Genomic DNA, 14032 nt, shown 5'->3' with positions numbered 1-14032 from the left:
CTCAATCATCCCACTGCTGTTCTATGATATGGCATCTCTACAAATGTTGTTGTTTCCTTTCAAGTTCAAACTGCCACAAAAATGTTCCTCCTTCCTCCTCCACAGCATCCAAATATTTCTTTTTTTTCCCCCCTTCTTTCCCAAAATAACCATTTTACTGATGCCTCAGAAAGGGCACTAGGTTTGTTTTGATCTGATGACATGTCAGCATTTTAAATTCAATAGTTCTGGGACAGGCTCTCACAAAAAGACAAAAGAGATTCTCTTCTCTAAAAAAAAGAAGGTGATTAGTGCTTGTTGAGATTGAAAGCTGACTCCTGTAGCATAATTCACCAACCAAAAAACTTGATGGAAACAAAAGTACTTCTAGGTATTAAGATAATACTGCTTTAAAAGCAAATTAAATTTCCACTATTATGGAAGCCACTCTTTGTAAAATTAACATAACTTCTGCAGAACTGAAGTCAGAAATAATGTTTTCTCCTGAGAATTCCAGAAGAAAAAATAAAGCAGGCTTACCTCTTTGTCTGCCTTTATGAGGTAGTAAAGTATCAGAAACAAGGGGTCCATTGGTGTAACAAACAGCAGCCGCCCATCTAGGTGACAGATAAGGAAAAGTAAGCTTCCACAATATATTGACTTTTTGGGGCTTTAGGATGTTTTTTAGGAGTGTGAATAGAATTTTTTTTAGTAAGTATCCCAATATTTGAATAAAACAGAAAAATAGTATTTGTAAATTCATATTAAAAATACAGAGATAATTCAGTTCTCTAGCCTACCAAACCAAAGCACATACTCCACTTCAGGACTTCTGCTTTGTGTAGTCTGAGTTTTGCCTTTTTTTCTGGACTGTATTAAAACAAGCAACATTGAAGCTGCCCACTGTTGGCAGATTTGGGGGCAACAGAAATTGGATTGGTACACCAGAGATATTCAGCAATACTCCACCTCTAACACTGGGCAAGGTAACACTGGCAGAAGAGACAGGCAGGACAAGAAAGAATTTCAAGGGCTAGTTAAGGGAGAGCTGCCTTAATCTGCAAAGGGAATATCTGATGCAGTCTCCTAATGGAACAAAATAAACTTAGATCAGAATACATGGCTCAGAGTGCTGCATTCAAGGTTACACACAAAGGAAGAACTTGGTCTCCCATTGAAACACACACCTCTGCCCATCTGGAGTTCATTGCAGGACAATGGCTTAGTCAGGCCTTTTGCACAACTGCAGATAATTGGAAACAATGTAACATCAAGGAAATTCACTAACGAGACCAAATAATTGATGACAATTTGACAGTAATTAGCAAACCAAAAGCAAATAAATGTAATTATTTTTGTTTTAAATCACATGATTAAGATAATTAAAGAAAAGGAAATCCTATTATGATGGCCCTAAAACTAACAAAAGATCATGTGGGAAGAATGTGTTTTGGGTAAAGCTGATATCCAATCTACCATGTGTATTATCAAAATGATGCTCAGTGTGAGGCAAGGCAAGCATCAGGGCTACATACAAACACAAAAGCTTTGATATTGAAATTGGAAGGAAAAAGACCCACTAGCCACTTTCTAAAAGCTTCCATTTAAATGCTTTCCACCCAACCTCCAGGAGGAGTTATTTTTGTTTGTTCTAAAGACTCAGACTCACTAGAAGTGTATAAAGACCTCTGCCCTTATCTGCAGATAACCAGATAATTTGTTTTAACTGCAAATACACAGAATTGTTTTTATTGTTCTTCTCCTGACCCTTTCAGAGATACAGCAGCCCTAACATTCACGAACAATTTTTCCACTGTATTTTTAAAAGAAAACTGAGGGCATGATTTCTTAAGGCAACTGTTTCCCAAGGGCCAAAATAAAGGTTAGAAAGGGAGAGAGAGAATACAATGTGGACATAATTGGGAGCAGGGAGCAGACCCAGTCTGTTGGCTCACCCCCAAGACAGAGCAAGGAAAAGCTCAGAGACATACTGCTTGCACTGCTTTATGTGCCTGCAGAGGATGTTTAAAAGTTAGCACACACTTTGGGATATTACTGTTAAAGAAGGCATATGTCTGGAAGGGTTGCTTTTATTTATTACTATAAATGGACTTTTCTCTAATGAAAAGGAATAAAACAAATATACCTTAATCTTCTGAATTAATACTTATGAACATGCTGGTCTGTGGACATGCTGGCAGAGAAACACTGCTACAATAACATCCTTACTGAAAATGGATTGTGAAAGCCATCCCAAGCAAGTTACACAAGCTTCCTCCTCATTTTCACAAAGGTGAACAGGCTCAGAGAATGTCCAGGATATTACAGACCTGCTCCCTTAGAGAGAACAGTGAAATAGCAGCTTCAGACCTCTCCTGAGAACTCAGCACTTAGGCTGGGGACTACAGAGGCAATTTAAAGAACACAAGACCATACATTCCAGTGCTTGGAGCTCTAACACACCACTTTGCTTGGCTAGCTAAGGCCTTCCAGCCCTTTCTTTTCTTTCCCAGTGGAAAATACATATAAACTTACAAAGAGGACTTGCTGGTGAGATTGACAAGGAAAGCTAACTATTTTATGGCACTTCAGTTTAAACACAATTGAATTACTTACCCCTCCTTCCCCCTTCAAAAAATGACAAATGAACATCAGTCTAATTGAGGCTGCCAAAGGCAACCTTTTAAAGAGAAATGACAAAGCCCCCAGCCCTGGTTAAATCCTTATGGCAAATGAGTCTATCAGAAGGTGGGGATATGATGCAGCATGTCTCAAACAAGGAAAAACACCTGTAAATTTACTAGAAGAAAGAGGGACGGTCTGTGTACAACATTAGTTAAAGATGGGGGAAAAACACATTATCCAACTCACCCTGTTGAACAGTCTGACCTATAAACCAGGAACGACGTTCCTCGTGAAAAGCTTTTACTTCAAACAGCTGCTGTGCACCACTATTGAATAAGTAAAGGGTTGCTTCCCCTGTTGAAAAGAAATCTGGTTTGTGTTTGTAAGCTTTCAGAAAAATCAAAAGAATACCCAATATGTTTGAAGAATGTGCCCTATATACATACAGACACACAAACATACACACAGTCTACATAAACTCACTACAAAGAGAGCTCAGACAAAAAACACTATTATATACAGATGTTCATTTACCAGCTCCATAAACGAAACTGAATTTGAATCAATAAATAAGATGTGTGAATAGTTCATCTTACAACACAAAGCCTTTGATCCAAACCCAAATCAAAATCACTCAAGAAATCAGCTTTTTTCTGCAGTGAAGAGGGAAGGTGGAAAACAAGAGAATTCCCTCTCCTTCCATCATGTTTGTCTTGAGGATACCAGACTCTGGGTTAGGGGAACAAAAGTCTCAAACCTTTCATGGACAATCTGAATATTCTTTTTATTTTGTGCACCAAAATGGATTGTGACGACTCTGTATGGGTAGACATATAAAGTAAGCAAGGAAGCTAGAAGAAGTTGGTTTGAAGTGCCCATCAGAATCTTAGTAGTTGGGAAAGGAAAAGGATAGCTTTATTTTAGGTCATCACAGCTATACCATTTGACATTAGTTTTGGGATACAATGGAAGGGTGACAAACACATTGCAAACAGGACTGGCATTTTCCATATCAGAAATGGGAAGTTGCCACAACTACAGAAGGGGCCACTGAAATGTGGTCAGCTGAGTCTGTTGGCTGGACTGCTTCTATCTTGCTTATCAATCCATCTTCAGGAAACAAGAGCAACTACAGCAGGGCTGTCCTGCTCAGAGCACATAAATTGCAAAGCTGCAGTGACTTGCAGATGATGGGCTGGCTCAGAGAAGGCTCAGTGTAAGCCCTGAAAGCTGACATCAGCACTGCTCTTCTCAGTCTGCAGACACCCCCAGGTGCGGAGGGAGGTCAGCAAAAATGGGCAGACACATGAATTCCCAAAAATGACTGGTAATGCAGTTTTTTCCCCTTTATCCAAAAGGCTGACCAGATGTTTAACCTCACTTAAGGATATAATTTCAGTACTCTGATAATTTTTCTTTTGGGTAGGGGAGGAGAGGAGCAATGAGTAGTCATAAGGGGGGAGCAGAAGTTTCAGTCATTACCATGTGCACCCTCAACAAGGGTCTACACCACAGTTTGATCAGCCCCATATCAAACTACTCACAGAAGTGCTGACTGAACAACTTAAGACTCCTACCAGGGAGTGTGCTAGCCAAATCCAGTGGTGAACTATGAAATCCTGGGAAAAGAATCCTTTTTATTACCTAAGTACAGCTCCTTAATTTATGTCATTATGCTAAAAGGACAGTCACCACGGGTTCCCTACAGTACTGTAAGACAGGAACTGCAGGGGATGGAGAGAGAACCCCAACAGCTTTGCTCACAACTTCACTAATGGTTCTTGTGGTACTTCTGAACTGCAGTCTGATCCTACTTTATAGTGTTTCTAAGGGATAGAAATCTTGTTCTTTTACCTGTCTGTACAAAGGATGAAGCATGCTTTTATTTAATAAAGTGGTTAGCATCGATTCTACAGTGTGCTGAGTCCTTCAGTGCCTACTTATACAGTATCTGGCACCAACAATTCATCTGTTAGACACAAAGGTAAGGAAAATACATTAATAGTGTGTTCTCAGTTCTTCCATTTTCAGACTTTGTATTTATAACAGGCTACATAACTGAAAGTCTATGCAGGCCTATAAATAAAGTCCTGTAAATTCTAAAGGAACACACCCAGACAATCATTGCACTTTAGGTTTTCCCCAGAAAACTTCCCCAAGATCTCTGATTCTACAAGGTAAACAGATTTCTTTTTACACAGAGAAAAACAAATTAACATCTATGCTTTTAAAAACATAACAAACTACAAAGGCAGTATGCTACAGCAGGAAATAATAACACAGGTGGAATATAGATGTGGCTTTATATTCCCATTGCAAATCTGAGCAGTCAAGAAACACGCATCATGAGGAGTAAGTGATTTTACATTGTGTATTATTATTTTTGACAATTTTCCTCTTTCAAGAACAAATATGGTTCCTTTACTGTGACAATAAAATTCATCTGAAGACTCAGTTACACACATACATGTAAATACATATAAATACAAGCAGTCAATTTCAGACCAAAACCATAAAACTTTAATCTACGGAAAAGAAACTAACTCAGGCAAAGAAAAAAAACCAAAAACCATGAAAAACATTTTTCAAACAGATTGTTAACCCTAACAAAGGCTTGCTGCAAGTTTCTGTTGCAGCATCACACACTCTAATTATTAATTAATCATAGAATAATTAAAAATCCTTGACAAAAAGAACAATATGACTAGAAGAAAGTAGTGATGGGATGGTGGTATCATTGAATTGCCTGCATTTGCTGGTCCTTCTAATGTATTTTGAATTCAAAGTGCCTCATCCTCTGTTAAGGAGAAAAGAGACACCATGACCCAGGCCATGAGAAGAAAATTAGATTTAAAAATGAAAAGACCCAAAAAGCTTGGTAAGTACAACTGAATCACTTCTTCTAACTCTATTTATTTTATAGCATAAGATGAATGCTAAGAAGCCTAAATTCGGATTTAAAAAAAGGCTTGGACTCAACACCCAACACTGTAAGCTCCCCAAAACTAATGCACTTAAAAACAGAACTTAAATTACACCCCTTTTTTGTTCTGCCAGTATTTCTGATGAATAAACAGTTCAACCAATTAAAATTATAAAAGAAATCCTAAATGTTTGCACAGCATTAACCATCTGGCATAACCAGCAGTATCTTTGGCACGTAAGACTTGTACCTATCATCATTATTTCAGCTTTGAGAAACATGAATCTTTTGGTGGTGGAGAAAATCAACCAGAATTTTAACAAGCTCGTGTCACAGTTCCAGAACTTGCCTGTGCTTGGGTTGCGCAGTTTTGTAAACAAGGGTTCGCTGTCAGGTGTCTTTGGGGAGTCAATTGCAGCCTCTGTAGGGGGAGAGGAAAAAGTTAGGAACTTGTAAATTGTGAAGTATTTCACATCTGCTTCACCAAGACATTCTGAATTAATTGGATTGACACTTTTTGAAAACACACACACACATCTGCCTAAAAATTGTGTGCCTCAGCCCAAATTCATCCTACCTGATCAAGGCACTTAAATTATGATTCCAGACTTCCTGGCACTCTCTATCTGTCACAGGAAAGATATGCACCTGGGGATGATTTAGATTTTGAAAACCACTTCCCCCTAGAGAGCCTTCAGGCAAGAGAGCTCCTAAATTTGACATCCCAGTTAAGTAAGATGAACTGATATGCTGCCCTGATTAGTCACAAAGACAATGAAAATGCTTTGGTTAGTCAGGCCAAGCACAACGTGGACATTAAGAAAGTCCAAAAGGTAAAATACACATGGGGAGAAACTATCCTTTAAAACTTTCACAAAGTCAGATTACACAGGAATTAGCCTATTCTAGTTGCTATGTCTGTGAAAAACATGCACACTTATTTATCTGATATGTATGAACTTGAAATATAAAGACTGCATTTAATTCCCCCCACAAGAAAAAGAAGGTGAGAGAATGCAGCACCTCTGGCTGAAGCCCCTTACAGATATTTTCTTTCCTGTATCTTTGAACAAACAGAAGATAAAAAGCAGAGCCACAGAGGTATAATTTTTTCTGTGAAACTGAAAAAAGAGGGAAACAGCTACCACAAGGACACTGACTCAAGTACAAAAAACCACATCTATAAGTATCCCCAGTTAATTATATTCTAGCCAAGCTCTCTTTGTAGGGAAAGTCTAACTTATATTTATGAAAACAACTTCCCACATCTCAGTAAGGAGCACCATGACAGAATCATCTTTCTTAGCCTGCACACTGCCAGTTCTGTCTCGATTCCTTTCATACAGGCATTCATCAGAGCAAGGAAAATTACTAAAACATTTCACATATATAATGAGTATCCAGACCCCAGAGAATGGACTGACAGAGCTCAGGCTGATGTTTGTGTTACAGTGCTGCTGAGGAAAGCAGAGAGGAGCAGTAGAGGCAGACTCCATGATTATTCAAAGGAACAGAAGTGCCACATTGTCCTTCCCCTTCCAGTAACATCCAGCAGGTTTGGGAAGAGGGAGCTGGCACAATTCTTTGGCAAACAGGGAAGTAGGAACAACTGAAAGTAGAAAGCCCCAGCCACATCTGAAAAGGACAAGTGGACTTCTCACACTTGGCTCTTCACTAACACCTCATGGGCAAAAAAAAAAAAAGGCCCAAACAGCTCTCAACCTTCATATCCACCCCTTGTTATTCAGTTGTGCCACCAACAGAAGTTGCCCAGATAAAGACATAAGCGGGACACAAAAACCAACTGTGTTTAGTGATAGTAGTGTCGGAGAGTAATAATTCTCAGAGCTGTTCAGACAATTTAAAGTAATTTTCTTCTCTTCAATACTCAACTTAGTCTTCAGGTGGCTTGGAAAAGTGCTTCAAAAAGTTTCAATATAAGTTGAGGGCTTTTAATGGAAAAAATCCGTATTTGCTAAGCAGACTTGCTTCATATGCTGATACATAAACACATGGTTGTCAAGCTACATTTGCCCTGGCAAAGGCGACTTTCCAATTTCTAGAGCTGTGTATATTTCAATTCTTGACCACAGTTTAACATTAGTGTATTTTTTGTTACTTTTTAAAACACTGAAGTGATTAATGATAGTGAAAGAAACACACTGCACATGTTTACTTTGATGTGTTTCACATGAACATATTAAAATATACACAGTAAATGTGAGTTTCAAAATTTAAAACAAAAAGCAAAACAAAAAAACCCCGAAGGAACTTTCAGCGCTCGCTTGCTCTGCTTTCTTCATGCATAGATTGATGAGCACCGGGAATGAGTCCAGCTGAGCCCAAAGTGCATCTTGTCAGCAATTAAGTCAACAATCCCTCTTAATTTTTTGCTGCTTTTTAATGACATTTGCATCTTTACTGGGTTGAGATGTTCTCTCCCTAACCTGCTAGTAACACACTGAATTTATCCATCTCTGCTAAGCCTGGGGGATACCTACAGGTAGGGAGCACTAAGCGTAACAAACCCAAGGAATACAGTGTCCCTTCTCTTCCTCATCAATCCTCTACCTTCCCAACCAGATAACCACCTTCCTTCATCCAGGCCTGTCCCATGCTATCCCAGGCTCTGGCGCGGCCAGGAGCTCTTCCCCAGGGGGTGAAGAGCAGCACAGCCCTGCCCACGGGGTTCTTTGGTGCTCCTCAGGCTCCAAGGGGCTCAGCACGGCACAGAGGCAGCAGGGATCAAACCCCAACCAATAAATAGCCCGAGCTGCAGCCTTCTGTGCCAGTATCTCATGGTGATGGGATCAGAGTGTACCTCACACTCTCCACAGAGCTGCCACAGAAAATGGTTTGCCTGAAGGGACACACACATGCACGAGGAGAAGGGAAGGACCAGGCAACAGCAAAAGTGGTTCTTTGAGTTTCTTTAACATTCAGTTTCCTCAAAATGTAGGCAGTATTCCACCTCACTTCCAGGGGCATCTGAAGTATATTTTTGTTATAGATTGGCTTACTATATGTCAAGTTGGCAGACAAAAAAAAGAGGCAATTGGGAGAATGCCTGCTTGGAAAACTGGATGCAGTATTAATATGGCCTTAAGGGCAAAGAAGGCCCTATTTATCTGAGTTTAAATACCTCATGACTAGGAAAATGCTGAGCAAGGGATTTTTGATGTTAGGTGTCCAAACCTAACTTATTTGTGTTCTGGACTGTAGCCAGGAAAGGTAACTGGATTTCTTTAATGCCATTACATTTATCAGTCCTTCTACTTCAGCAAGGATCTCTTATAGCTAAGTAAACACAGACTTCTTAAAAAAGCAGTACTGTAGCCATTTTCTAGCAAGACTGAGAGTTAAACTAGGTTAGGAACTTTTTTTCAATATTAAGGTTCACATCCAGATAAGAAAACATCCCCTACAGAAAATAAACAGTAAAACGTAACATTACAGGAAGAGCTGTTTTGTTAAATTCTAAAGGCAAACATCAGATGATTGCTGCTATGCTTATTATAACAGTTCCCATAGCTCAGCCCTGACAAACTTGGTCATCTACAAGAATACTTGGGGGGAGAGAGGTGAGAGCTTTTTGAACAGTACACCCTCTACCAGCGATGGCCCACAGTCAGGTCAGCTTACTAACATGTGTCATTACAGCATGATTTTCTCCTAGGAAAACACACACTACAATGATATAAAACACCTGACAGAAGGATACAGAGGGGCTCTATTAATCCTGTCTCAAGGAGGCATCTCAGCCAGCAAGTCACTCTTTAAACTGCCTGGGAAGACAGAAGGCAGACACTTCCAGGAGGCAGCTGAAGAAAAGGAGAAAAGATTATTGTGTTTCATGGAGGTCAGACATACAACCAGGCAAATTCTACCAAATACATAAACAAAACAAAGTGAAAATTAACCAGCTTTCAAAGGATTTCTGGCCATAATTTCTTCCACAATGGATAGATATGAGGCAGTAATGAATCTGCCTGTTAAAACCAGAAAAAAGTGTTACCTGGTACAGCAACATAAATAAATTGAAAAACAACATAAAACTCCCACTAAGAGCTATGAAACTGTTATGGATGATGCAAAGTCTATTCTCCTTTAAAAAAAAATGCTTATAGAATACTATATATAACAGACTAATATCAAGTTATATGGAGTTCCCATGCAAAAAGCTGCCAGCCAAGCAAGCAAAAAGGCTGCAAATATATGTCAAATGCGTAAGAGGAAAAAACCCTCTGAGAGCACAAATTTCCCAACCACCACCACCACCCTGCAAAGAAAAAGGACTATTGAAGTCTGGAAATATAAAGTTAAGATTTCATTTAAAAACAGATATTAAACCATACGTCACCTACACAAGTCTTTTCCATTCCCTTCTTAGCTTCTAACTGTGCATGAAAGGTGTGTCAGATGGAGACATTATGATGGAGCCCATTAAATAGACATTTTATGGAAGACTTTAAACTGTGTAGCCTAAGGGTACAGATAGGTTAGATCTATTAAACATTTTATTTGTGTTATTTTTAGAATCTCAACCCTCAAGAAAATGGCTTTAATTCACTGTCTGTGTCCTTTGTTGTGCAGCATGCCCTGAAAAAAGCCTAGTGAAAAATAATAAATCCAGTACTTTGTATCACCCAAATTTTTTATAATTTTTCTAAGTTACAAGGTAATTAACTGCAAGTATAATAAATGAATTCTGGTATGCACAGACTGAGAATAGAGTCTGTATCATAAATGGCTTCAAATGACCAAAGTTCATAGCCTACAGAAAAGTGCAGTCCTGGGGTCCCCAACTCTGCTCCCTTCTTGTTTTGTACCACCAAAACTAGCAAGTTCATGGCTCTACAGCAAGTCAAGTCGGTTCACTCATCCAGCTGAGAAGTAACCAACCAGAATGAAGAAGTAAATAACTTTCAATCCTATCAGTAAGCTCACTGGAACAAGAGACAGAACCCATGGCAGGAGCAGATGGCATAGAATATTCCCTACTCCACATGTGACACAGGTGTCTTTGCACACAAATTATAAAACCAGATCATGTGTGAATTGACAGAGTTGAGGAAGCAGGAGATGAGCCACAGGTCTACATTGCTTCTTCCTTGGCTCACAATACTCAGGGGAGCATTGAACAGAACACAGCCTGATTCACCTCTGCAAACAGCCAATATTTTGCAGGTGCTTACATAGAGGGTATGGGTTTGTACTTGCCCACACTTGATTTTTGGAAATAATCTTAATTGTTACTCAGTTATGTAAACTTGATGTTACCTCACCACCTTACTCCTTCTATGACTGTACATAGTACTCACTTCAGTGAGGGGACTTTTGCCGTGCCCATTGTAAAACACAGAATGATAACCAGTTTGGTAATCATGACATTTATTTGGCGCCCTAAGGAAACAATGTTCAATGTGACATAATTTAGAACATTCCACAATAAAACACAGTATCGAAAAAAGGCACTGGTTTCAATCTTGTCCAAAAGTTCAGAAAGAAATTCTACTTGACGGTTTGAATGGTCTTTTGCTACAGGACATAGCTAGGCAATACAGCTAAATTTTAAGACTTAAGCCTGAGAGCATCTTTTGGCTTCCCTTTATACTGGCATAATTCACTTCTTAGCCAAAAAACCCCCATGTTCATGGACTCACTAGTAGCAATGGACAGTACTAATTCATCCATTACTGAAGTCAAGATGCCTGGCAGAACATGCAGAGTTTCAGCTGAATAAAGGGGAGGTCAGTCTTGAGAAGTTCAAGAACTGGTTATCACTTGAAAGGATAAAAACTACAGACTTCCCTTCTCAATATTTATAGGGTCAGCACTGGTGCAGCTGTATTACTGGCTGAATCAGCCCTATTCCCATATGCAGAGAGGCCTAAGTTGGCATACGTTGGTCTCTTCCAAGCCAGATGGCAGAAAGCAGAAGTGGGAGATGGTGTTACACATTAAAACATGTCTTTTCAGTTATTTTATTTGCTATGCTTCCTTCTGGCTCCTTAGCTTGCCAGTTATATCTGCTTTATTCACAGCAGAGCTCAGTATGCCTTTCAGGAGATGACATGTAAGAAAGAGTGCAAATTACCTGCAGGCAAAGGGCTTTGTTCAGGAGATGCAAATGCCAGTTTAGGGGGAGGTTTAGTAAAATATGCCCACAGAGTGCTAACTTCTAAAATAAGCATATTCACATCCACCTTATTTAAAAGGTATATAAACATGTGGTATTATTTCATATAGGTTTTCTGATGTTTTGACTCAGCTGTTAAAAAAAATACATATTTGTTTATTGCAAACATTATTTCCAAGTTCTTTACCTAGATTATTCTGGGAAAGTATTAATGTTCAATTATTCTGCTCAATTTTGACACTCATTACAATTTTTTAGTCAAGCACCCTAACAGCCCAGCAGTGTGATGTATTTCATAGCAGATAAACTGGTTTTTTTAAAAACAGTAAGTGAAAGCATGTATCGAAGTGCAAGGATGGAAAAAAAGTTAATGCAAAACCTGTCTACTTCTGTTTTTAAAGCAAACCACTTTCACAAATTAAGTATTCCACAACTTCTTTTGCTATGACACCTTCTCTCACTATGACCCAAAATTTTCAAGTCAATTACTTCCTCGGTTACTGCATGGAGACAAAAGTTCCTTAGTCTCAACTGAAAGGATGGAAGATTAATTTAATGTGTGCTGATGCCCCATGGTTTGGCATCACAGTCCATTTATTTCTGCCTCCATTTGACTTTTGGCATATATGAGATTTGTTCAAACTTTTTGCCAAGTATAATTTGAAACTGCTCCTTTTATTTTTGAATAAGTAATTCCTAAAAATAATAGGATTGTTAAATTTCCCTCCCCCATTGCAACCCTTCCAGTTCTATTCATATGGCAGTTCCCATAAAACAATGTAAGAGCTAATCAATTTACTGTTTAAGAAAACAGCAGACTGAAAAAATGTGCCCAGCTAAACTTGTCTAGCTCAGAAAAATAAAGGCTGAGAATAATTTTCAGCATGTAGCTAACCCCTACTTATTTTCTTAATACAGACAAAGACAGAACATATTAAACGCATCAGTCTTAATTTTAGGTGTGGAGTGGAACATCGCAGTTAGAAAACTGCCTTCAATTCCTGACCTCTTTGCTAAAACCAGTGAAGGATATAAATAGTTTCAGTTCTGACATAACACCTATCCCTGAGGAATACTGAAAAAGAGACTGTCCTTCACACCAATCCTGTTAAGCAGCTAGTGTGATGTTGGTAAGACTGGTTTGAAGCATTGCATAAGAATGTTTATTTGTTATCCAGAGTCAGACACAGTGACTTTACTGCAGTATTTGAGAGTTTTCCAAAGCTCTGCCTTTCGATTTAGATAGCTCTAAAATTAAAAATCTTTAGATAGCCCTAAAACACTGCTGGGTGTCAGCAGTATTTCTCAGTCTAGGAAATAACTTCTAGCTCTTGTCATTTTCAGAGAACACATAAAAAATGGCAGCTTCACCGGCCCAGCTGAAAAGGCAGGTAGAAATTTCCTACATTCCTGTTAAAAAGTAGCGGTATTTGTTTTTAAGTACACGGATACTCAGTAAATACAGACAGATTCTGCTCTATTAAAGCACATCATTAGTAACTTTGTAGCCGTGAGAGAGCCAAGGTTAATCCCCAGGAGGGACTACTTTTCTCTTGTACCAGATCAGTAGCTAGACCAACAACAGAAAGCCAGTCCAGCCATTTCTACATTCTCACGGAAAAACAATTTGGATACGAGGGTAATGTAACAGCCTTGATCACCCAACTCCCACTCGAAATGCAGGAAAGCACTATCTGGAAACTCAGCCATCCACCACTGAAGCCCGTGTGGTCCTCCAGGACTCGCTAGCACTTTGGTGTCTCTGCACCACCGTTCCTCCAGAACTCCAGATTCGGGAGGTCTTCTTAACCAGCGACGTCAACTACTCGGCACAAAGCAAGCTCAGATCCAGATTTCCAGCCAAGCTAATAAAATCCCCTGGAACATGGAGCACAGCACAGAAACACCCAAGTGGGTCTACACAGAGCCAGCTTGGTCCATCAGGACTTATTAGTTCAGACACTGTCTGAAAGCAGCTGCACTGCAAAGCTGGTTCTGGAAACAGCAGAGATGTGTTAACATGGCACAGCACTTGAACTAATAAACTGCTAGTGCTGAGCCGAGCCTGCCCCAGGCTAAATCTGGAGCCTGAATATCCACTGCACAGTCAATCTGCAACTGCAGAAACGGCCCTAAGAGCTGACTCTGTTTCAAGGCCAGCATGCACAGCTCTACCACTACCAACACGACCAAGTTTTCTGTCCTTTCACCCTCCTCCATAACAAGCAATCCCTCCATCTACCCTCTTCCTGTTTGTTCACTGTTTTCTCTCCTGGCCACTCACATCCACTTCTCAACCTTCCACTACACATCCCCAATAAGGCTGCACAATGTACATCAGCGGCTTCCAGCCTTTCTGGAGTGAT

The 14032-nt window shown here is 39.5% G+C and overlaps 1 protein-coding gene across 4 annotated transcripts in view; it reads right to left on the bottom strand.

Annotated features, from left to right (window-relative positions):
• Nucleotides 1-14032, bottom strand: part of RNASEH2B (ribonuclease H2 subunit B) — a 41963-nt gene that overhangs the window by 25018 nt on the left and 2913 nt on the right. For all 4 annotated transcript variants that reach the window (XM_058018631.1, XM_058018628.1, XM_058018629.1 and 1 more), the window contains exons 2-4: nt 5877-5948; nt 2851-2958; nt 520-596 (exon numbers count right to left, since the gene is read on the bottom strand). In XM_058018631.1, the coding sequence (XP_057874614.1) occupies nt 520-596; nt 2851-2958; nt 5877-5948 (257 nt within the window). The remainder of the gene's footprint in view (nt 1-519; nt 597-2850; nt 2959-5876; nt 5949-14032) is intronic.

This window comes from Melospiza georgiana, chromosome 2, assembly GCF_028018845.1.
Source record: "Melospiza georgiana isolate bMelGeo1 chromosome 2, bMelGeo1.pri, whole genome shotgun sequence".
Classification (NCBI taxonomy): domain Eukaryota; kingdom Metazoa; phylum Chordata; class Aves; order Passeriformes; family Passerellidae; genus Melospiza; species Melospiza georgiana.
Note: the sequence above shows the minus strand (reverse complement) of the source record. Positions and strands in the feature narration are given on the sequence as shown.